Genomic DNA, 12388 nt, shown 5'->3' with positions numbered 1-12388 from the left:
CGGGTGACTGAGGCTCAGTATCACAAAGAATGGAAAGGAGCAACATAATTGTCTTATGTCTTGGGAGCAGCTGAAACCACCTGAAGACAATCTTAATGATCTAAAAGCTAAATAATCTTACAGATGGTAATGCTTTATCTATTTCCATCAGTGTATATATGTATGTTTTTTTCTCTTTCAATTTGATTTCTCACCTATTTTCTATGAATATTGCTCTGTGTTCAGACTTCCAGAATCAAATTTTGAAAGCTAATTAGATATGGAAGGATTTGAGTCAAAATCCTATATGGAAGCCAGATCCTCCATTAACAATGACACAGAACTATATAATAAATGAACTAAAGAAACTTGCATGTTTTGATGATCTGTCTAAGATGAAAAAGTGCGTTGCCTCCATCATCTGGAAAACAGTACTGTTGAGTAACTTTGGTCTTCAGTGCTCAGCAAAATATGACATTTGCAACTTAGAGTTAATAACTGCATAAATGGAGAGGTAAGCTGCACCCTTCGAGACTGTGGCTCTTCTGCCCATGATGAAAGCCCTTCTTGAGCAATGGGTCAAATCCTAAACTATTTCTGCTAGTTAGCAGCATGAGGAAAACTGCAGTGAGATTTTAGGGTTACAGGCAGTGAACAGAGGGATTGCTGAAGGAATTTGGAAAAAAGGCTTCAGAGCAGTACTTTTCTCTTTTTATATCCAAGTATTTTTATTCAGTGAGGTTGAGACAAAGAAGGTCTTGCAATGAAAAAAAAACGTAAAAAAAGTATAACAATGTAACAGATCTCAGGTGCTATAATATCATCTAAAATAATTCAGTAGCAATTTTGGCTAATACATAATCCCCCCAGAAACAAGTCAAACTGCTTTTCTCACCAAAGGTAAAGTTTGGGAGTGGATTCAGATTTTGCTTGGATGCAAATATGAAGAGATACTGTTAGGGACATTCCGCTGCTGCACAGCCGACTTCATATCAGTATTTGGACTAACGGCTTCAGCTGGAAGCTCTCCTTGTAACTAAGGACAGCAGGATTTTATTTTTAATCAGGATATTTTAGCTGTAATATGTCAAAAAGAGCTTGCCATTCTTCTCACTAGTTAAGTACAGTTGTTTAATATCTGGTTTTACTTTATTATACGTAAGGATTCCAAGAGGTATGTTTTTGTTTTGAAAATCAAATATTGCTTAAAATTAGTATTAAAATGTTATCCTACAGTATCAGGAACCTAAATAAAAGAACTTGTGGTCAGAATGAAGAAAAAGGATATTATATTAATTCCTAATACAAATTAAACTGAAGAAGCTATCTGCATTGCTCATAATAAGAGAAATTAAGAACTGGATACTGGTGTTTTAAATTTCCTAAAATTGTAGTATTCTACAAGCTTTCCTAGCTGAGAGAAAACATTCAATCCTGATGCATGTACTGTTCTCTTTGGGGGGAACTGGATCAGGACTATTGTGACCAATTCTGATTATTTACACTTTCATATACTGTTTAGCTTTAATGCATTGCACGGTTAAAGGAGAATAAGGAATTCAGCCTAGTCTTCCTTAAATTCTTGCTAGACTTTATGTTCATTTAATCCCCTATTTCTCCAGTTACCTAATACAAAGCATGATTGCACCATTAAACATCACTTTGTTACCTGTTTTCATATTCTTCTCACTGTTATTATTCTTCTCATTGAAGTCTCCTTTCTAGTCATAATGAACACTCAGAGCATTTCATTGAGAAAAATGAGGAGTTAAACATTTTCTATTTCCCTAATCAAGACCCTGTCATTATCATCACTGAAACCCAGAAAAGCAGATGAAGAATGACAGAATTACATGAAAGGTAAAAAAGACACTGTCAAAGTGATTTTGTGATCACAGTCACTTATTATAATAGTTGGCATGGCAATCTAATTGCATACTAAAGTCTGTTGTGTAAACTCAGTTATTAGTTGCATTACATAATGCTGATACTCAATTGCATCAGTTACAATTGAGCATAATACGAGTAGAAATTTGGAAAAGTCTCTGTTATTGTGGAATAAGTCATACAATTCATCGGTGTGGCAGTTTTCAATTTAATTTGATATTTTTGAAACAGAAAACCACAGTGATTCAATTACAGAAGAAAAAGTAGCCTAGAAAAAAAAATCACGCTTTGCAAATGGAGAGAAGAAGGCAAAAGTAGGATAAATTTTTATTCTACCACTTTTGACAGTATCCTTTTAAAGGAAGACTAAATTGAATTCTAAAGGACAAATTCTCTTCTCATTCACATCACAATAGCTCCAGAGTAGTCCTACCAACTTTCATAGAATTACTCCAGATTTACACAAACATAAATGGCAGCAGAAGTTGCCCTTTCAAGACTAGCTGTTTCAAAATAGGAATACATTTTAAGAAGTGATTTAGAAAATAAAATTGTTTGTTTGTTTTATTCCATTAAATTGGGTCTGCAATATCACAGAGAAAGGCTGATTCCTCTTTTGGTCTCAGATAAGTTACTTTCAGAAAACAGGTATATGGAGAGTGAGACAAAAAGCTCAGAAATAAGAATGTGTTCAGTAGACACACTTGGTTGCTTCTCATACCATAGACTTGTCTACCTGAAATCTGCCTTTGATATAAATGGAGGAGAACAGCACATGGAAAATTGATCTGAAGGCTAAATAAAATTTCTCCTGCAGTGACCTGCTTGAGGAACAGAAGGAGGGGGAAGAAGGAAAGCTGAGACTGGTGCAATTCAAAGAGCAAACACACTAAGTGATAACCCCCAAAAAGTGTCAGAGGTTTTCCAGCAGGAGTTATACTGTTCCCATCCATCCCACCCTCTGGCGACACTCTCTCCCTAGCTATTTCCACTTGATTCATGTCATTTCTATACTTGTTGAAACGGTTCACACTGTTTCACTTTCTTACTGTTGTTATTTCACCTATCCACACTTGTCTCTGCCAGTCTGTTATTCATAATTGCTAAGGCTCCAACCCCACCAGAGAATCCATTTTGCTTTGAATTAGAGCCCATTTGCCTCGGATAGCCATTAGCAGTTTCTGACAGCTGTTTCTGCATGATGGCCAGTGAGACTTTATTGGAGGCCAGGAAGTCTTTCATGGAGATCATCTCGCCTGACAGCCGGCGTCCGTCTGTGTCACTCTCATTGACAACATCAGTCTCGATGGAGATGTTTCTCCGGCTACGCACATTTCCCGGCATTACCACATTCCTCCGTGAACGAAATAATTTTCTTTGGCATCTGTGGCAGCACCTACAGTCCATCTTCTTTAATATCCAGTTTATAGATTGTTTGATGACAATAGAGATCACGTTAAATAAGGAATAGATGCAGCACACCCCCATGAGTATGAAGACGAAATTGCCAAAGCGGTAAAGGCCTTGGCTCTCATATTTGGTGTTCTGGCTGCTGACCAGATCACCAAAACCAATGGTGCTGAAGGCCACAAAGCAGAAGTAAAGTGAGTCGAAGTAACTCCACCCTTCGATTGGTGTGTACATTGCAGAGGCACAGCAGGAAATGATGAGTGACACTACACATAGAATCAGCATGACGTAGTACACAGAGGGCTTCCAGCCCGCCAGGCTGTCTACCTCAGAGCTCCCCGAGCCCCGCCGGCTGTTGTGAGGGAGGACCCCTTTCCTCCTCAGCTGTCTTTCATGGCAGGACTTCATGACATAGGCTATGACTGTGATCAAGCGCTCCAGAAACAGGTTGAAGAACAAAATGGTCCCTGCACATCCTATAAGGCCATAAAATATCAGAAAAATTTTGCCTCCAACGGTGGCTGGGGTGGTCATGCCAAACCCTGGAAGAAAAAACAGAACAGTTGAAAAAAATAAACCCGTAATTATGGTGTTGGTAGTTTTGTCACATGGAAGACTGACGAACTGTCAGCAAACCCCTGTGGCACAGCTCAGCTCTGGAAAAAAGCGAAAACACTCTCCTCAGCTGTCACCCACCTGTGCTTGACCATGTCCCAGTAGTAAGGGGAAGGAAATTAATGCCAGCATTTCCTCCAGAATTAGAATGAAACAAAAAGCAGAAGAAAACATGCTGGAAAGAAAATATACTTTAGTGCAGGCCTGAATTTTGTTCTGGTTGCTAGGCTCGCTCCACCCCTCTTTGTGCCTGGGTTCATTTCCAGGCTTTGGGGTTATCGCACCCACTTCCTTCTCTCTGATGCTGTTCTGGGTGGCACTTGACTCACAGGGGTCCGTCCCCACCAGATCTGTGTAAACCCAACGTGAGTTTTTTCTGACCCTCACTTAGCTCCTGCTGTAAGTGCGGGTGGCCCATGAGCCAGCACTCAGCACCCACCGCAGCCCAGGGAGGAAAGCCCAGGCTGGGAGCACACGCCAGAAGAGGCAGCCCCTGACAGGGTCAGCAGCCCCTCATGGGTGTCCCCAGCAGGCGTTAGAGCTGCCCAGCATCTGACGCTGGGGCCTGTCACCCATTATCAGCCCTTTTTCTAATCAGCATTGCTGAAGTTTTCCTATTTCTCTGTGTCCCACTCCACAGCTCAAATCTGTATGTGAATCTTTACTAAGGTGTTCTCTGGCCTCATTCCCATCATGGGATTTCTCAGGTCAGAGATGCTTCAGGCTTCCCTCAACCCTAAAGCCTGAAAACAGTAATTTTGTTTTGGTTAAAACTGTTGATAAGACAATCTTACTGTAATAAGATATTATTAAAGAATAAAAAGCATGTCCAAACATCATTGAGCAAACTGGAGTAATAGTCCCTGTTGGCTTATTAGGATTAATAAGGGATTACATAACTGATCAATTAAGCCAAGACAGTCTTGCTGAGAGAGAACAATCATGTTGGACAAGAGACACAGTTATTTGTTTCCCTGCCTTTGTATTGTGAGATGCTGATTATGAGATAAAGGCATTAGGCTCTGGCTCTGAGAAATAAAGGAAGTCATATTCAGTGCGATACATTTGTGCTTGGAAGACAGACAACTGCAGTGTGAAGAGACTCCCATGTTTCCAACAGTGCTGAACTGCACTCCCCTTCACTGGAAACCTGCCACCAGCACAGATTGGTCTCTAACACTGCTCCTGCCTCACAGGGTCAAGTGACAGCACTCACCATCACCCCTCCGGCAGGACCCCCTCCAAATGACAACCCCAAGCGTGGGCTCTGGAGGGTCACTGCATCCTCACCTGCATCCACGGCCAAACTGCAGCCTCTAGAGGAGCTACAGGAGGCCCAAGCCTCCTTGTCAAATGTCGGTGCTAAAGAGAGCTGGGTTGCAGCTCTGTGCTGTGGGCAACAGCATGGTGACACAAACCACATGGACAAAACGTCCTTCATGACAAGAACTTTTTGCTGTTGTTCTCCTTGGCACACACATGTTTTCGCTCACTTTCTACCTTCCCATTCTGCTCTGTGAACTGATCCCTCTATAGTCCTAGTTTTGATGTTTATTTTCTGTGCAGTCTGGCTTGTATGCAAGTCATGACCTCCACCCTGTGGACAGACCCGTAAAGACCGATGGATGAGGGGAACCTCTCTACAGCTCGTGGGATCTGCCCAAAGCAGCCGGTGTGGAGGAGGTTGGGGGCCGCCATGTCCCAGGCCACCCTGCTCACTGCAGAAGGGCTGCAGCCTGGGCGGGGACAGAAAGGCGAGGGAGCCTCTGGCACGGGGGAAGAGCAGTGGGCAGCATCTCTCACAGAGTAAAGCAAATGCCCTGGGAAGAGAAATGTAGATCAGGTTCACACTTCTAGCATGGCACAACACCTTTGGGCTGCTTCCCACAGGCCCCTCTCTGGATCCTGCCACTGGCATCACGGCCAGAGCTCATCAGCTTTGTTTGTTTAGTTGACTGGATTTTATCGCAGAACTGAGATGTGTGTGCATAAAAAGCCACTAACAAAGGCAGCAAGCAGGCATGATGGGAAATGCATGGTGAGCTATAAATACCAGAAGATGCAAAACACTGATCCAAAGAGGCAGTGAGGCTCTGATGGGGACTCTACCCCTTGTCAGCTCCTCCTCGTCAGCAGGGGGACTGGTTTGACCTCCTGGAGTAAATGTAATTTTTGTTCATTTCTATTTATAAACCTCAATGTGTAGCACTCAATGCTAAGATTTCTAAGAAAGCACTAAAATGGAAAACATAAAAGCAGTATAAAGATATTAATTTAACAAGCATTTTCCTTCAAAGCTAATTTGTCAAAAATGAGCTATAAGCTTTTAGTTCCAGAAATAATTTCAGTTCATTAAATGCCTTGTATTTCCATGTATTGGGCCACACTATGCCTGGTTAACTTTGGCTATCACAGTATTATACCTGGGATTAATTTGGAATGCTGTATTATAGACTAGGGCTTGTTTGACAGTAAGTACCTTTTTCTCCAAATGGACTTTTGGGGTGTTTGAAATACTCGTAAATCAAAGGAAATTTGGTTAATTGTATCGGCCAAGAAATGCAGGAGGGCAAAATTGCAAAAAGGCTTACAATAGTGGAAATGAAACTAAATGTTCTCTTATGGCATTTTTGTGAGGACACAGAATCTCCATACTGGGTCAGACCACTGTCTTTGACAGTGAAAGATATAAGAAAATGTGAATAGGGAAGAAAATATGAACAGAGTGATCTATCTCTGGGATACTCTCCCATCTTGCAGAAATCAGCGGTTTAGAGGACATCACATTTAATAATTCAATCATCAATCTTGCAACATAATTTTTAAAAATAATCTATATTGTTGGTCTCCATTAGATCTGAGGCAGTAAGTTCTACAATGTAATTATGTTTTGTGGAAAAGAAATCTTTGTCTAACCTGCTGCCTGACAATTAATTTCAGGGTTCTGCTTTTTGCAGTCAGCTGTAGCAATTGTCATTCTCCATGCACATTATCCCTTCACCTTCCCCCTTCTGCTTTTATAGACTTCTATTATTTCCATCTTTTTCATTTCTCCCCCAGTCTGGAGAGGTCTATGACGTTTAGTCTCAAGTTTTCACTCTGCTAAGGCATACTTCTAACTAGCCCTACTACCTTTCTTGTTTCTTTTCCATCTTAATACAGTCTTCCAAAGATAAAGGAGCAGGACCAGAAATACACAGTATTTGCAATGCAAAAGTACTTTGAATTTATGCAGGGCATGCTGATGTGTTGTGCTTTGCTCTCTTTTTCACAGGAATTCCTATTTGTCTTTTTAATTGCTACTGACCACTGAACCGATATTTTCAGCAACCTGTCTACAGTGGGTCCTAGCTCCCTTGCTCAACAAGCAATGGCTGTCTTGGAGCTCTTCACTATTTGGCTGTAATTACATCTATCTTTTTCCATGTACATTACTTTGCATTAATCAACACTGAATTACATCTAAACTTTTACTTAGTTATTCGGGAATACGAGATTCTTCTATAGTTCACTACAGTCAGGTTTATAGTTGGTTATCCTGAATACTTCTCTGTCTTAAGGAAAGGTTGTTATCTATCTATCTATCTATCTATCTATCTATCTATCTATCTATCTACCTATCTCTTTTCTCATATTATTTATGACTGTTGAAATGTGCGGGTGTCAGCAAATAGCCCCAGAGACCCTGTTGTCAATCTGCTACCATTTTGAAAACTGAATATTGATACCTAGCCTTTTCATCTATTCTTTTTAAACAGTTTTTTATCAAGGATAAGACTCAACAGGATAGGCTGGAGAGTTGGGCGGGGAAAAAATTAATGAAATGTAACAAGGGCAAGTACAGAGTCTTGCATCTGGGTAGGAACAAACCCAGGTTCCAGTATAAGTTGGGGAATGACCTATTAGAGAGCAGCGTAGGGGAAAGGAACCTGGGGGTCCTGGGGGACAGCAGGATGACCATGAGCCAGCACTGTGCCCTTGTGGCCAGGAAGGCCAATGGCATTCTGGGGTGGTCAGTAGGTCGAGAGAGGTTCTCCTTCCCCTCTACTCTGCCCTGGTGAGTCCACACCTGGAATATTGTGTCCAGTTCTGGGCCCCTCAGTTTAAGAAGGACAGGGAACTGCTGGAGAGAGTCCAGCACAGGGCAACAAAGATGATTAAGGGAGTGGAACATCTCCCATGTGAGGAAAGACTGAGGGAGATGGGGCTCTTTAGCTTGAAGGAGACTGAGGGGTGACCTTATTAATGTTTATAAATATATAAAGGGTGAGTGTCAGGAGGATGGAGCCAGGCTCTTCACGGTGACAACCACTGGTAGGACAAGAGGTAATGGGTTCAAACTGGAACACAAGAGGTTCCACTTAAATTTGAGAAGAAACTTCTTCTCAGTGAGGGTGACAGAGCACTGGAACAGGCTGCCCAGGGGGATTGTGGAGTCTCCTACTCTGGAGACATTCAAAACCCGCCTGGACACATTCCTGTGTAGCCTCATCTAAGTGTTCCTGCTCTGGCAGGGGGATTGGACTGGATGATCTTTTGAGGCTCCTTCCAATCCCTAACATTCTGTGATTCAGCTTTTCATCCCATTGGAGTATTGTTTATTTCTTTTGATGAAGAGTTTTGCAAAAAAGCTTTTATAATGTCTAGGTACACTGTAATTTTTGTGAGGCGTGACTTCCCTCTGCAAAAGCTATCTCACTTTTTTGAACATTCTGACTAGTTATATTCTTGTTTACAGTCTCCTAATGTTCCTCCATGGCAGACAGACTTACTGGCCTCTGGTTTCCAGGAACATCTTTGTAGCCTTTTCCAGAAATTGTGGTTACATCTGCTATCTTTTCTTCTCCTTGCACCAAACCTGATTTCAGAATATAATCCACAATTAGTTAAGCATCATTTTCATGTTTGAGTTCTTTTATGAGCCCTGCATGAAAAACTTCAGTCCTGGCAGTTTGAAAGAGATCAGTCAAATAGGAGAAACAGAGGAGAAACCATCAGCCAAATACATGGAAGGGAAATGACTTAGTGAGCAATTAGAGCAGAAATCTGATCCATGCAGCGTAACAGTGAAAGAGCAAGAAGTTAAATTGGCAGACTGGGAAGCAAACACAGAATGAAATTATGGAATCATATAAAAGAGGAAATAATAGCAGTGGCTGACACTTGCAGATTATTTGAAAATATTATACAAGATTGCTTCTTGTGATGAAGAAAGAAAACAGGAAACAACCACAGGAAAAAAATGCTAATTTTTTATGGTATGAGAGAATGCTGATGAAATTTAGTGAACTTTATTTTACAAATTGGGTGACACTTCTTGAAAAAGAGTTATCTCAAGTAGAAAGAGAGATTACAGTTAATCAAGTGGGAATCAGATCATTCTGAATTGGGGAAACTGAATATTTTTAAGGTACTGAAAAATGTTTCAATTGATTTGTTAGCTATGTCTGCAGATATGGCACTATATTATCACCATTGATAGATACGCATGATAAGCCCTAACTTTACCAGCCCAACAATGAAGAAGGTCTTCTTAGTAAAGATTTCAGATTTCTACTCTGAAATCAGTATGATACAGATTTACCTATGTCACATGATCCATTGACTACTATAAACTGATGTTACCTTTCCTAATATTCAGCTGAACTGAGCAACTACATTCCTTGTAGCTTCAATTTTCCTTTAACTGTTGTGGTTTGGGTTTTTTCACATATTGCTTAGGCAAGAATTCAGATTTATTTGCTGAGTATTTATACTAATTCTGAATTTCTCTCTAGCAGAACTACATTTTGCAGAAGCTGGAAGGAATTTAAACTCCAAGTAGAATCAGTAAAAGTTTTCTAAAGCACTGCATACCACTGCAGATTTCGTCTTGGCAGTAAAACTTCTATCACGAAGATTGTTACTGCAAAGTGCTCTAAAATCCACCCGTGTCTTCAGGTTATATTGTGTGCATATTCCAAGAAGACAGAGGTTACTTATACAAAAGAACAATTAAAAATGTAAATGCATCGACAGTATAATATAATCATGCTTCATGATTTCCTGAAGCAAATATTGGGTATAACCAAAGAAAAGCAAGCAGCTGTAATTCTTAACAGTAGTCAGCTTGATAAGGACTGAGGTCCAACAGAAGTTCTCCTAGAGCAGAATCCTTTGACAGAAGGTAAATATTGACTAACATGAAGCAAATATTGTTCTTAATATAACAGTAACATGCTTGTATCGAAATCTCACAAGAGGAACAGTCATCAACTTTCTATAATTAAACAACTCTACAAAAAAATCTAGTTTCTCTATTTTTTGTTCCTCAATATCTTGATTCATCTTCCTCCCAAAAATCTAGAAAAACTGAATTAAAACAAGCACCAGCCCCTAAAAGCCAGACCCCCAAGATGATGTGGTGCAGACATCCCACTCAGCCACTCTGGCTCTGTCCAGGTCCCCCAGCACCACAACATCCCCCCAGACACAGCCAAGGGGGCACAGCCCAAGGCACTCGTGCCACTACATCCTGGCATGTCACACACACAACACACAGCCCCAGGGAATCCAGCTGCCAACTCCAGGCCAATATTAGGTCATTTCATCTTTTCTGTTGTAAACTACTTCATCACTACCAATTGTTGTAAGCGTTTCTCCTGGATCAGTACCCACACTCATCTCCCTCTGCCTGGTGATACACAGTCTGGCATCTCTTTTAATTCTGGATGTCCTGACATTCACAGGTTGCATTAATTAACCCTTCAGTTTTCATTTCCTAGTATGCTTGATGCTATGAAAGAGCATGAGAAACAGTTCCTCAATCCGAATCCCTCATGAATGAAGCCTGGAGCACCAAATATAACGTGTGTGTAGGAAGATTAGGACAGACATACAGATTTTACAGTTAATTCTGGATCATGAGATTGGGTCTTTCTATTGTTCTGCAAAATAGCACTCTTTTCTGAGAGGTTTCGTTTCCTTTTTGAATGTGTGCAGTTCACTGCTCCTGTCTTTCCCACTAAGAGGAAGTGGGTAGAAAAAGGGGGTAACACTATAGCAACAGTAATGAATCATTGAGATGCTAGAAATATCATGATAAAACAGCTTTCCAGTTTAACCTACGATCAGTGCCCTTTGTCTCTCATGTTGTGACTGTATCCCTAATGCATTTTCTATTTATTTGATTAACTCTTTTCCTTGTTTTTGTCTATCAGTTCTACTTTGGTCATGACTCACTGGGGAAATGATGAATTTCACCAGTGGAACGGTCAATGGAAAACAACTGAAGATCATGACGGACGTGAACCGAGCTAAATACCAAGACTTCCAACTGCAGTGAAAAGATCATAAATAAATTGTTATTAGGAGAGAGAAATATGGAAAGTCTTAGATACCTGCAAAGATGCTGACTGTCCTTCCCTCAGACATGTTCTGCACTGAACTATCTGCGTAAGGACATTCTGTCCTTCTAAAAGACAGGCAGAAGAAATGACTCTAAGTGAAGCTGTGCTTCAAAAGCTTCACTGATAAAAAGTCCTGTACTGTGTACTGTTCCTACAGTGTGCAGACACTAATTATTTGTCAAAATTCACTTCTGCCATGATGGCCTATTCTGGTGCTGCCAGAGCAAAAAAAGTAGTCCTAGGAAAACTCTACTTCTGCTGAAGTAATTGCCACGCATAGGAACTCTTGTAGGAAGAGCCAAAGCACTCTCAGATCATGTCACTTGTCACATCAGTCCCCTTAGGACACTGTTGCTTCAGCAAGCTTGTAACAGAGCCCTACTCTAGAAAGGAATGGGGGCATTAAGTCGTCCCCAGGAAGAGAAGAAAAAGACACATTTCTGTGAAGACTTCTACTGTGTGAGAGGAGATGCTCATGGAAGCAGGCAAGGTGCTGTCACAGCTACCTGACAGCAATAAACTGGGACTTGGGTCTAACTTCTGATATGAAAACTAATGTCTAGTGTGGTTCATTTTGCTAAGTGTATGCAGAAAATCACCCCCCCACACACACACAGCCCCCGCTGTGATTTCCCATTAGTGGATGTTCAGTATCTGAACTGTGTGGCTGCCCGGTGAGACATACTTACATTCATACATGTTGTCAGAACCACTCAGATAAACATCTTGACCCTCTCTCTAACTATGCGTCTCCTTTACTACAACAATTATTTGACAAAATAATATTTTATCAGGGACAACCTGGAGTATGTTAGCATTTATTTCATCGGCAATGCTATTTTCTCATGCAGATGGTTACATGGTTACACGGTGAAGGGCTCAGCCTGCCCAGGCAGGCACGGATGTATGGCCATAACAACGCTCCTTTGTGCTATATGCTCTTCTGTTTCCAGACCCACCCACCTGAGCGAGCTCTGTCCCTCCTTCCCCCGCATCCCAAGCACCTTGTGGAGCTGTAAAAGCTGGAAATGTCTCCAGGGCTATTAGATCTGAGTCACATCTGCAGATACACCGCTATGCTGAGTGATCATCTGCTTGGTGACCTGGGA

General features: G+C 41.2%; 1 protein-coding gene across 1 annotated transcript in view; it reads right to left on the bottom strand.

Annotated features, from left to right (window-relative positions):
• Positions 1-717: 717 nt before the first annotated feature.
• Positions 718-12388, bottom strand: part of KCNK13 (potassium two pore domain channel subfamily K member 13) — a 76133-nt gene continuing 64462 nt past the window's right edge. Inside the window, exon 2 of the mRNA XM_065839581.2 lies at positions 718-3818. Coding sequence (XP_065695653.1) covers positions 2926-3818 — 893 coding nt within the window. The 3' untranslated portion in view covers positions 718-2925. The remainder of the gene's footprint in view (positions 3819-12388) is intronic.

Source organism: Patagioenas fasciata, chromosome 5, assembly GCF_037038585.1.
Source record: "Patagioenas fasciata isolate bPatFas1 chromosome 5, bPatFas1.hap1, whole genome shotgun sequence".
In the NCBI taxonomy this organism is placed as follows: Eukaryota; Metazoa; Chordata; class Aves; order Columbiformes; family Columbidae; genus Patagioenas; species Patagioenas fasciata.
Note: the sequence above shows the minus strand (reverse complement) of the source record. Positions and strands in the feature narration are given on the sequence as shown.